The sequence below is a fragment of the Carya illinoinensis genome, chromosome 16 (assembly GCF_018687715.1).
Source record: "Carya illinoinensis cultivar Pawnee chromosome 16, C.illinoinensisPawnee_v1, whole genome shotgun sequence".
Taxonomy (NCBI): Eukaryota; Viridiplantae; Streptophyta; class Magnoliopsida; order Fagales; family Juglandaceae; genus Carya; species Carya illinoinensis.
This window is the reverse complement of record NC_056767.1, coordinates 3,253,902-3,266,481: the sequence shown is the minus strand read 5'-3', so window position 1 is coordinate 3,266,481 and position 12,580 is coordinate 3,253,902. Positions and strand designations below refer to the sequence as shown.

At 34.7% G+C, this 12,580-nt stretch overlaps 2 protein-coding genes across 2 annotated transcripts; one reads left to right on the top strand and one right to left on the bottom strand.

The window, feature by feature from the left end:
• Positions 1 to 2,350: 2,350 nt before the first annotated feature.
• On the top strand, positions 2,351 to 8,300 carry LOC122299489 (probable methyltransferase PMT10). The gene is made up of 10 exons (XM_043109828.1): positions 2,351 to 3,220; positions 4,009 to 4,143; positions 4,225 to 4,495; positions 4,841 to 4,951; positions 5,220 to 5,379; positions 6,113 to 6,370; positions 6,486 to 6,608; positions 7,118 to 7,195; positions 7,292 to 7,488; positions 7,861 to 8,300. The coding sequence occupies exons 1-10, from the start codon at positions 2,516 to 2,518 to the stop codon at positions 7,911 to 7,913; spliced, it is 2,091 nt and encodes a 696-aa protein (XP_042965762.1). The 5' UTR covers positions 2,351 to 2,515; the 3' UTR covers positions 7,914 to 8,300.
• Positions 8,301 to 8,459: 159 nt separating this feature from the next.
• LOC122299490 (BTB/POZ domain-containing protein At4g08455-like) lies at positions 8,460 to 10,567 on the bottom strand. The gene is made up of 2 exons (XM_043109829.1): positions 10,075 to 10,567; positions 8,460 to 9,229 (listed from the first exon to the last, which is right to left on the bottom strand). Exons 1-2 carry the CDS (start codon positions 10,348 to 10,350, stop codon positions 8,780 to 8,782), a joined length of 726 nt encoding a protein of 241 aa, XP_042965763.1. The 5' UTR covers positions 10,351 to 10,567; the 3' UTR covers positions 8,460 to 8,779.
• Positions 10,568 to 12,580: the final 2,013 nt, after the last annotated feature.

Below are 12,580 nucleotides of genomic sequence, written 5' to 3'. Positions count from 1 at the left end.
AGTTTATTTTTATAGAATCTTTTTGCAGTTAAAGTATTTATCATTTTATAACGTTTTCTAATTTAACAAAGTATTTTTTTTTTTTTTGTTAGATTTAGGTTTCTTAGTATATTAATGATTTTTGGATTTTTTTTTTTATAAGTTTTACTTTCTTTTTTTAAGATTTTTTTTTTCAAGCTTTTGTTTTCTAGCTTTTTAAAGAACTTAACTTATTTTAATGTTTTTGAAAATTTTTATAATAATTTTAATGATACATTTATGTGGGAGTGAGATAAATACATGAAGTGATATTATAATATTTATAGTTATTTGAGTCGAACAACATGAAACACTCAATTAATGATGTACCATTTTATTTGTGTCTTTTTCTTACTTTAAGTCTTAAAGTTCGAATAGAAAATTTAGTAGATTTGAATCTTCAAATTTCTTGCTTAAATATCATATACTTATGGATTAGAAACCAATACTTATATATAGTAGAAAATTAAGGACATGGAGATATAAACAACATGTATTCAAATTTTACTTCAAAAAAGAAAATTCTATATTATGATACTAATATGAGCAGGGGGAACAAAATGTTACATATATAGAACTTTATATAATCGTGTTATGTAATGACCTAGACCTCACAGATAATTTTTGTTTAATTTCTATATATCTGAATTTTGAAAAATTTACGGATCATCCCCATACCACACATTATATAGAATTTTTTAATTTTTTACTTTATCAAATATATGGTATATAGGTGATGAGTCGAAGAACTCAATTAACTTAAGAGGAATAAAACAAATTAAAAAATAAAACAAAATAAGTATAGAATGTGAGATGATGATTAGCAAAACTCCTAATTTTTATTTTAGGATGATTGTAAAAAATTGATAGTTTAAAAATGATTGCAAATTAATCGTTTAAGTCAAGATCATTGATTTTTGTAATATGTTTCCTCTAAGTTTAAGATTCAACAAATAATTTGAAGAGATCATATCTCATCGATGAAAAATCGACCATTTAGCTACTCTATATTATTGAAACATGTTACCCATGTATAAAGTTTAAGCGGACCAAAGGACATGTTACATTTACATATCTTCCAAGATTTTTTTCATCTTAAAATTAAAAAAAAAAAAAGAAAAGGAAAGAAGTTAAATGCAAATTGAGCGGTCCTTTGAATGAAAGAGATTTTTATATTCTTTTTATTATATTTTTAGGTGAAATGTCGAAAGCAAGAATAAAACACAAAAAATTTAGGTGAAATGTCGAGAGCAAGAATAAAAACAAAAAATGAAGAGAATATAGCTAAAAAACAGAGAAGAGATGACTTTTCTCTCTCTCCTCTTTAAGAGATTTTAATGAGATATTTTTCTAAAATTAAAGACAATTTGGATACCAAATATCAAATTATTTCAACTCATTTTATTTAATTATTATATTTTTTTAAAATTTTTATATAAAATATAACAAAAAATTTAATTTTTTCAAATTTTAAAATAAAATTAATATTAAAAAATTATATTATAACAATATTTTATTTAACTTTCAACAAAATATTTCATCTCATCTTATCTGAGCTATGCTAAGCTGAGTTGAGATGAGTTGAATTTTTTATAAATAATAATAAATTGATATAGTAGAGTAAGTTTTATAGAACTCACATAAAATGAGTTTAAATATGTTTAAATGTTAAAATAAATTTAAATATATTTATAAAAAATTAAAAAAATTATAAATAGTAAATATAAAAAATATTGAATTAAAAAAAATTATAAATCTTACATATAACGAAGTTTTAATATGAATAATATTTAATAATTTAGAAATTATTTTTAAATATTAAAATCGATTTAAAATTTAATATTAGACTCAATATTACCTAACATTCTTTAATAAATAGATGTGGGCCCACATGCTATTATGCATTAGTATTTATAGACGTGGGACAGAATCTTAAAACTCTTTTTTAAATTCTAAAATGTAGAACGAGACAAATAAATTTAATTAAATAATAAAATATTATTATTATTATTTAACTGAATCTCATATAATATTAAATATTTTAAAAAAATTTCATCTTACGTGTCCATTCCTCTCACCATATTCCTTAAAATCCGTGAAAGAGGGAGAAAAATTTCCACGATCCAAAGCTATAAAATTGTTCAGACGTTCTGACAGATCTGAAACGATCTACGAGACGTTTGGAGTTTACTATGATTAGCAAATCTGCAGTGTAAAAAGTCCAAAGTTTAACGGAATCTTCAATGTCCGTACAGATGGCCTGTGGGTGGGTCGCACGCCATTCTCACTAAAATCCAAACTAATATAAAGTTCGTGTCGTCCCCACCACGTCCTCCCTAGGCTTATCTACTCACTACACTGTCTCTCTCTCTCTCTCTCTCTCTCTCTCTCTCTCTCTGTGTCTGGATCTCTCGTCTTGCCGTCTTAAGCAGTGCTTCCGGCCTCTCTGTCTTAGTTACATTTTCCCGAGAAACAAACGGAGCAGATTCGGAAAGTCATGAACTCTGTTTCGATGAATACATTCACTGAGGCTTTTAGGACCCCTATTTTTGTCAAAATTACGGCCTTTACCATCCTCTTCCTCTCCCTTTTCTTCCTCTTCGACCGCTTCTCTTCCCCTTACTCTTCCCTCATCGTCTCCTCCTCCCTCCCGCCTCTCACCCGAACCACGCCTTCTTCTTCTTCTTCTTCTTCTCCTTCTTCTTCTCCTCCTCCTCTTCCTCCTCCTCCTTCTTATTCTTATTCGCCACCTCCTCTACCTCCTCCTCCCCCGCCGCCCCCCACAAAAGCGTCGTCGCCTCCGCCTCCCCCACCTAAGCCACCGCGAGTGGACTTGATGATCAGGATGGGGATAGTCGACGAAACGGGCGCCATGTCTCTGGACTTTGAGGTCGGGGAGATAGACGAGAGTTTGACGGAGGAGGAGCTGAGGGGTTTGAGCGGTGGGAGTGAGGAGGAGGAGAAGAAGAAAAAGGCTGTTAGTCGCAGGGTTAAGGTTGAAAAGTATGGGGTGTGTGAGCAAAGTATGAGCGAGTACGTACCGTGCTTGGACAATGTAGATGAGATTAGGCGGCTGAATTTGGGTGACAGTGTGGAGAAGTTCGAGCGACATTGCCCTGAGGAAGGGAAAGGGTTGGATTGCTTGGTGCCGAGGCCGGAGGGGTATCTGGTTAAGATACCGTGGCCTAGGAGCCGAGACGAGGTAGTTTGATTCACAAATGTGTTCTTATGTGGTTTGTTTCGATGTGTTGTTGTCATCATCATGACCGTCGTCATCGTCATCATCATCATGTCTTGGATTATTTGATTGATGATTGATCATGGCATTTTGAGAAGTTGTGCTTCTGATCGTGTAGTTTAGAAATGTATAAAGGGTGGGTAATGAGTAGGCCTAACTTAGTGGGATTTAGATGTCTTTTTCGGTTGGTTAACGTTTAAAGTTTGGTATTTTAGGTAGGAAATGCTTAAGGTGCTTTAGATGTAAATTTTGATACGCGTTCATGCTGAATGACTAAGTTCATGCTTCATCTAGCTCTGGCTGATATGCGGTTGGTAAATGTAGGAAACTAATGCAGTCTTGAATTGAGAAGCTAAAGGTAGTGCTGATTATATTATGAGAGAAGTGTTCGTATTTGGGGCTTTTGGTGGCAACAAAACAAATTAATTTTGATTATATAGTGTCCTTTCTGCCCTTTATGTGCGATATTCTTAGATCTCTTAAGGCTGTATATGCACACTTACATAAAAATATAGCTGATGTAATCTGGACCTGGAGCATTCCTAGTAGAAAAACTTGATGCTTCTCTTGAGTTTGTTTCTTAATTTCCAAGGTGTGCATCGGCTGAGATCCATTTAAATTGTTGCTTGCTAATATATGACAGTTACGATCCATGGCAACATTTTTCCTTGTTTTTCAATCTGCTACTCATCGATGGCTCGTTCAGTTTGAGGGATTTTTTTTATCGGCTAACTATTGAGATATAATTGCAGGTGTGGTTGAGAAATGTACCCCGTACTGGTCTGGTTGGAGACAAAAATAGACAGAACTGGATATCAATACAAAAGGACAAGTTTGTTTTTCCGGGAGGTGGAAGGGCAGTTAACCACTTGAACCAGATTTCTAAGGTTGGTCTGTTCTGGAATTCTCATCATATATTAGTTTGTATAAGCAGGAAATTGAGTGGCATCTCTTTAATTGAATGGCAGATGATTCCTGACATTGCTTTTGGCCAAAAGACCCGAGTAGCCTTGGACATTGATAGTGGAGTAGCAGATTTTGGTGCCTTTTTGATGCAGCGTAATGTGATTACTCTGTCAATAGCACGAAAAGATGTTCATGAGAACCAGATTCAATTTGCTTTAGAGCGTGGTGTGCCTGCAATGGTAGCAACATTTGCCACACGTCGTCTGTTGTATCCAAGCCAGGCTTTTGACTTCATCCATTGTTTGGGATGTGGGGTTAGTTGGACCCTTGATGGTACGCCCTTTTCCCTCTGCATATAAAGCTTTAGAGCCTCTGCTTGCTTCTAAAATTTTAGAAGTTGCTCTTTAAGATTTTCAGAATCAAGATGCTGTAGTCTATATCTTCAACAGTTTTCAACATTACGATTTACTAAATGCTCGTTATTGTGCTACATGAAGTCACTGGCGTACATCTGAGGTTCCCAGTTACCAGAAGTTTTCATGATTTTACTTGGCACAATTTTATCTTCAAGTCAAATAAAAAGAAGAGAAGAAAATAAATTATTGTGAATGTATTTGATAATTGTTGGCTAAAGCGCTTGGTCACTGATACTCGATTTTTCCTTGGCTTGTGATGGAGATGGAAAGCTGCTCCTTGAGGCCAACAGGATGCTAAGAGCAGGAGGATACTTTGTATTAGCGGGCGAGCAGGTCTATAAACATGATGAGAGCCTACGAAAACAATGGGAAGGTAGCTCGTTATGACAACGTTATTCTGAATATCTGTTTCTTGGCAATTATTTAGCGTTTGGTCGTACATTTTTATAATATTTGCTTGTAGTGTCTTTCCTTTGGTTGATATTCCTCATTCAAGAGCTTCCTCTCTTTATTCCCCCAACCCTTCTCTCTTGGTGATTTCCATTTTGTTAGCACTTATCATCTTTCTTTGGTATCCAAGAACAGAGTATTCTTACCGTCTTTGGATTGCACGAATTCATCTTTGGCTTATGTATGTACAGAAATGGAGGACCTGACTACTCGCATTTGTTGGAAACTAGTAAAGAAGAAGGGATATATTGCTATATGGCAAAAACCTTTGAACAACAGCTGCTATCTTAATCGGGATAATGGGTTGCAACCTCCATTATGTGATTCCAGTGATGATCCAGACGATGTTTGGTATGACCTGCTTCACTGTTTTGAGTTTACTTTGGTTGAGTGGCATAACGTAGTGCATGAATCTTCATTTTCCGATCAAAATCAATTATCAGATGGGTAAAAATGCCATCTTCTGATGAGCTGTGATGTTGTTGTGCAGAAAAAGTTATATACGTGAATTTATTTTAGTTTTGAGTTTTGACATTAAAATTATATCAGAAACTAAGCCTTTCGAACTATATTTTCCACATTTAAACAGATTTACATTCCAATTTTTGCCGGAGTTTAGTTGTAGGGCATGAAAAATTATTTTTTCTAATAGAGGAATTTCCGTGTAAGAAGAAAAAGGGAAGCAAATGCACCGGGGGCTTGTAGGATGTGGAAAACGTATGAAAAATAAAGAAAATGACATAATTACTAAAATTGGCCGGTAGCCTTAAAATAAATAGAGTTGGAACAGAACCCAAAAGGGAAAATTTAGGCTGGAAGCACTGAGATTTCTGGCATTTCAGTAACACTGTTTCTGGCAGAGAAGAGATATTGAAAGATATTGAATTCAGTATCTTAATTGATCTTTTGCATGAAATTTTCTGTAAAACAATCATCTGACTTGTTACTCTAATTGCTTTATTGGACATACAATGGCACATTCTTTACATCCTACAAGAGCTCAATAAGGCTTAGCTAGCTACTCAGGAGAAAATTAAGTCTAAGATAAATAATAAAATTTTGGCAATTCGGTTACTTTTTGCAGGTATGTTGGTTTGAAGGCATGCATCACTCCATTACCAGAGACTGGATATGGAGCTAATGTAACTCCATGGCCTGCACGCCTTCATTATCCACCAGACAGGCTTCAGAGCATAGAAATGGATGCCTACAAATCCAGAAAGGAAATTTTCAAGGCAGAGTCAAAGTATTGGAATGAGATAATAACTAGTTATGTTAGAGTTTTCCGCTGGAAAGGCTTCAAACTAAGAAATGTGATGGACATGAGAGCTGGATATGGAGGGTACATCATCTAAAAAACTCTACATGCCTTTCTCATGCTACCACATAGAAATTGGATGTTACTTTTTTTCCCCCCTTTAAGTTGAAAAGAATTTATATCATTCTGAATGTGGCAGGTTTGCGGCAGCATTGCATGATCTCCAGCTTGATTGCTGGGTTATGAATGTTGTTCCTGTTGGTGGGTTCAATACCTTACCTGTTATCTATGACCGTGGACTTATAGGAGTTAGGCATGACTGGTATGTGCTTTGCACCTTCAACTATCTATTTCGAAAATAGCTACATCTTTTGTTCATTTTCCTGGTGGTTTCAAAGCATTTACTTGAACTCTTGTTACCACCATTACCTTAGAGATGATTACAACTATAGATTGTGCAATCGCCGTGCACTCCTTTTACAAAAGAGTGGGACTCTATTATTAAAAAATCAATTTTTTCATATGATCTCATATTTACTCATTTTTTTTTTATATCAAAAGGAGTGCACGGCACTTGCGTACTTTATGATTATAAATATCATTTCTCTTTTTTATATTGTATTGAAGCAAAGTTAACAACTCTGGGGACTATAAAGTTTCCACTTTGAATTGTTCACTATTTCCCTAATGTGGCTGGATGGTTATAAAAGTTATATCCTGGGATTAACAAGGCTGTAAATCTGTAATAAAAGACAAAACCTAACTTTTGGAGCTTATACCTGTCACTAAATGACTGGACTTGAGTTATGATGCTCAAAACTTCGTTTCCAGGTGCGAGCCATTTGACACTTACCCCAGATCGTATGACCTGCTGCATGCAAATGGTCTCTTCTCTGTTGAGAAGAAAAGGTAATTAATCTGCCCACTTTGTATTTGTTTCATCTATTCAAACCTCAACTTGTATTAAAGCATACGCAAATTCTCAACTAATGTTATTTGTGTCAGGCAAAAATGTGACATCTCAACCATCATGCTTGAGATGGATCGGATGCTAAGACCAGATGGGCGTGTTTATATACGTGACAAGGTATCTGTTATTTATGAAGTGAAGGAAATTGCATCTGCCTTGGGATGGGTTCCTGCACTTCGCGAAACAGGCGAGGGCCCCCATTCTAGCTGGAGGATGTTATTATGCGATAAACGTATGTGACCTGCTCGATTGTGAGAAAACCAGTAGTAAGCACGTAATGTATTTTTTGTCCTAGTTGTTATTCACTCTGTGCGAAGAAGTCACCCAGAAGTCTCGCCAAGATGGAAAGCGATGCAACGAAAAAATAGCTCATGCTTTCTGCGTGATCTTCTCCTCACAAAGAGTGGCCAAGAATAGCAGATTAACATGATTGTTTAAATCTTGCAAAACAACTATGGATACAGTAAAATAAAAATAAAGGTTTCGTTCTTATGACAGGTTTCTATGATGGACCTTATGTTTATATTAGATATATAGTGTGTCATAGAAAATGGCTTTCTTGCATAGGGGTGATCTGTTTAACTTCTTTTTCTGTTTTCCCCAGAAGAGAGGAAGAGGAGAAGAAAAAAGAAAAAGGCAAAAAGCGAAATAAACTAGGGGATGGGGGCACCTAAAACCAGGTAGAAGCAGGGCTGGTTGGACATGGAACTGTCCTATTAAGTGGGAACACCGTCTTCTTCAAGCTTTCCTGGTTACCTGCTACCTTATTCGCTGAACGCTACTAGATTTGATTGTCACCTCCTTGAATGCCACTGAATACAGTTCCTTCTTGTCTTGTACAATTGTATCCATTTCCCCACTCATAATATATTGTTAGAGATGATGGGAGAAACCAAACAAAACAAGCAAGTTAGTGTCTGCTAGTCCGAGGACGTCGAAACATCATAAAGCATATTAAAAATATCATATAAGCACGGTTCTCTTCCTGGAAGATAAAAAAGCTGCTCAATTAACAGACTTTCAACCATCATAATTCTCAAGAAAGACTTGCGTGCCAATTTTTTTTTTATTAGCATCTAGCATTCGAGGACAGCTTCCTGACTAATTCCAAGAGGGTGCAAGTCCTCAGCAACATGTTTCTCACAAATGCATCTCGAATAATTTAAAGAAAAAACTCCCCAATCTGATGGTCCCTAAGAATTGTTTGTGCATAAGAGAATTTGAACCTTATTTCATTGATGAGATATACAAGAAGTCAACATGTTAGGCAAATGTTCAGTTTCAGATTTCCACGGTATTTACAGAGGACTTGCAACAATATATGCGATTTTGGAGCAAAGCAACTGTTTCAACACTTCCCTAAAATAAAATGGCAAAAAGACACATTTGAGTATCACAAATTATTAGTTATACAAATAAACACACATAGAATGAGTTGATCTACATTATGCCAAGTTGGACAGTAACCATTGCTTCCCATCAGCATACCAAGAAATCCTTGCACTTGCCCATGTGGAAGAATCCTAACGGGCAGCAGTATTAACCTGTTTTGAGAGATAAGCTTCATAGATTTCCACTACGAGACGGGGATCCTTCTCCACGAGCTCCACATACTCCTCCTTTTTAGTAAGCTTGTCCATGTTGTCTGTGATCAAGGACAATGCCGCATCGGATATAAGCTTCGAATTGTACTGGTGTGCAAAGGAATAGCTCATGACGGAATTGTCCCAGTTCAATTTGGACACCAATAACTTCTCACAATAGGCCTTGAGATGGTTCACCTGGTATTTTTCAGCCAGAACCAAAAGTTCACAGGCCACTTGCTCATCAAGGCATGACACTTCGGCAGTGTATAAATAGTTGACAAAGCTACGAAGGGCATCATATGACACATCACTAATCTTGATGGTGCCACTCAGGCTTTCTTCCATCTCACTCTCAAGCATTGCCTTGAACACTGGGGAACGGCTAACCTGATTATATGGTTCAAATGCATAAATGAAAATAAATCATCTACATATATTTCTTCCATGATATTTCGCATTAAAAGATAACTACTTTATCTGCATCACATGGAGTCTTAGCAAAGGGCCTTTAGTGGGGGTTCAAACTCACAAAACACAGAAGATCAGTATTTGCATTGCTACAATACTTGACACATAAGTAGTGTACATAGGAACAAGTGAAGCCAAGTTTGATGATGTAGGAGCATGTTCAAAAGAAACGGATAATATTTCAGGGAAGCAAATCAAAGAATATGCTATATGCTATATACTATATTTTTATCTCGGGTTTATCTCATTGTAATACGTGACACTACCCATATTCCTTGTATCTTTTTCAGATAAACTAAAAGCTAATTGATAATTTACCATCTATAGGAGAGAAGTGGGATAAGAGTGGGATGGGTGTGCATATATTATAGCAGCATAACAAATATCGAGTCTAGTGAAAATAGTAGAGCTGCCACTACCACGCAGCAAACATTGTTCATGGTTGAGCAGAATATGATTGCTGATCGAAAACCAAAATTTAGGTCTTCTCCACTACTCAAAGTTCACATTCACAGCACACAAGATTGAACCACTAAATACAGCAATTAAAGTTGACAATTTTACAGATCCAAACCACATGAACATATATATAGGTCCAACAACTCAAAAAACCAGAAATTTAGTACATAAACTCAAAGGGGTGGTCGGTGTTCCACACCCGGATTGAAATCAATCAAAAGATGATCACATTCTGCCCAAAACAACTGAAAAGGAAAGAAAAAAATGGGGGGAAAGGAAAAAGAAGGGCAGGTTAGGTTACTGACCAATAGGGCCTTATGGGCAGGGACGGGAGCGCCGATCTCAGCAGAGTGGTCATCGGAGGTGGCGACAAGAACGACGTCGGTGAAGCAGGGCCCATTGGGCCGGCTGTGGGGGTCGAAGGGAGACCAGAACCTTAAAAAAGCGACCTTGGCCTTCAATTCCTCGATCTCCCTCTTAAACTTATCCTTCATCTCGTTGGCCTCCTCGTAGCACTCCTTGCAAGTGCCCCCGTCGCTCTCGTAGTACTTCTCCATACACGACAAGCACGTCGGACTCATTGTCTCCGCCTCTACCTCCGACCAGCTCCGTGAAACGTTACCGAGAACCGATCAAAAGTTGGGAAGGTGCATCAAAGGTTGGGGTGCGGTCGCCGATCGGGCGTGGAGGTTTAAGAGGAGTACGAGCTCTGGTCTGGTATTCCGAGAATATATTTCTTGAAACAGGATTGAATAAATGGTTTTTTAGACCTAACGTGTTGAGCAACGTACCTATCGGCCAGACATACTTAAACGGAATATTTGGATATTGATATTATGTATATCGTTTTGAAATAATTAATATATAAATAAATTATATATATTAATTATACATAGATATATATATAAAATTATAAATAAATTGATCTAAATTAAGATAAAAAAATAAGTTTATAGTTTAAAAAAATTTAAAAAATTAAAATTAAAATTAAAATACTGACTAATATATAGGTCTCTACATGTCAAAATATTGGCTGGTATTTAAATCGATACGAAATAAATAAAATTTTTATACCAAACTAGTGGCTAGTACGGCATATCATTCGGTACGATATGAAATATAAAATACTGTTCCAACCTCCGATAAAATTTGAGAAATTCTAAGTAGACATTTGAACCAATGGGTGTATTTTTTTTTCCCTTAATTGTTAAGAAATGTATTAAATTATTTGTCATTCTATTCCTAAAAATTAAGAAATATTGTACTTAATATTTAAGGAAAAAAACATTTAGTAGTAATCGGTCAGATATATCGATAAATCTTCGTCTCCATAGTAGTGTCCATAAAATTTTAATCCATAAAACATCTTAAGAGAAAGAATAATAAAACCACACAGAGATAATCAAATCGTATTTTCTCTCTATGTTTTTTCCAAGCTGATTTTTGACATATGCATCCAAATTTTTGTACTTTTCTTAATAAATTTGCAAATATTTATGGAGGCCACAAATACTCAAAAAGATTGAAACACCAAAGAGCCGTGTTCGTAATAGCAAGCCCTCTCCCAGGATATATCTCTCCATAAACCCTCTAGGGATTTGGGCAAGAAGAGATCAAGGGTTAGAGAATTATAATCCTCTGCACAACCATTCGTGGCCTCATGCCCACGTCACTTCATGACTTGTAGGTGTTGACTTGTTGGTGTCTCACAATCTTGAAGAACAAAAAGTGGAGGAAGAGGAAAAGGAAAAGATGTGCTGTCTGCAGGTCAGTTGGAGTAATGATAAAAATAAGAAAAGAAATATTAAGTATAATAAATAATATCTAATTATTTAATATTTAATTATTTAATATCACGTCATAAAATGATTAAAGAATGATAAAAATTTAAATGATAAATAATATTATTCTAAAAATTATGCGGACTAAACTTAAAACTATCCTCTACTCACCCAAACTCAATTTATTTACATCCCTGCATATTCTTGATATTGACTAAACCCCTCTTGTTATACGTTTTTGTTGTCCAATATCACCCTTATTGGGTTGGTTTATCACCCTTATTGGGTTGGTTTAGATTTAATGTATCTTGAATTAAGTTTGTTGTACATATTTTTTTTTTTTTAATTATTATCTAACACTTTCAAATCCAATGGGAACAAAGTTCAAACCAATCCTCACATGTCACCTAATATGGGTTCAGATTCGTTAGAATTATTGTTCTAATTTTAAATTTTAAAATGACAATAATATAAACACATAAAATAAGTTTGAGGGTTGGTTTGGAAAATATAGAGAAAAAGTTGAATAAAAATATTATAAATTTTTTAAAAATTGTTTGAATATAATTTTTGTTTAGAATTTATAAAAAATTGTATTGATTTTTATTTTGTTTTGAAGTTTGTGAAAATTTTATTAGTTTTTGTGTTTGCATAATGATTAGATAATAATTAGATGAAAAACTTGAGAATTTATAAAGAATGTTTTGTATTTGAGTATAAAATTATGAGAATTTTTTAGATTCTTGAAAATTAAGTATCTCATTTTTGTGTCCAAACTTCCCAATGTATTAAAAGGATACTTAATAATGACTCAAATATTTAAATCACACGGATAATAATAACAATAATTATATTTGAAAGCTTTTATATTATACATCATTTACGTGATATAACTTAATTTGAAAAATATAAATTTTACAAATCAAATTATGTCATATAGATGGTGTGTGGTGCAAAGAGATTTAATTAGCATTTCTTTCATAATAAATATCAAACGAAAATGTAATGTTTCTATTTTTTTGCCTTCGGC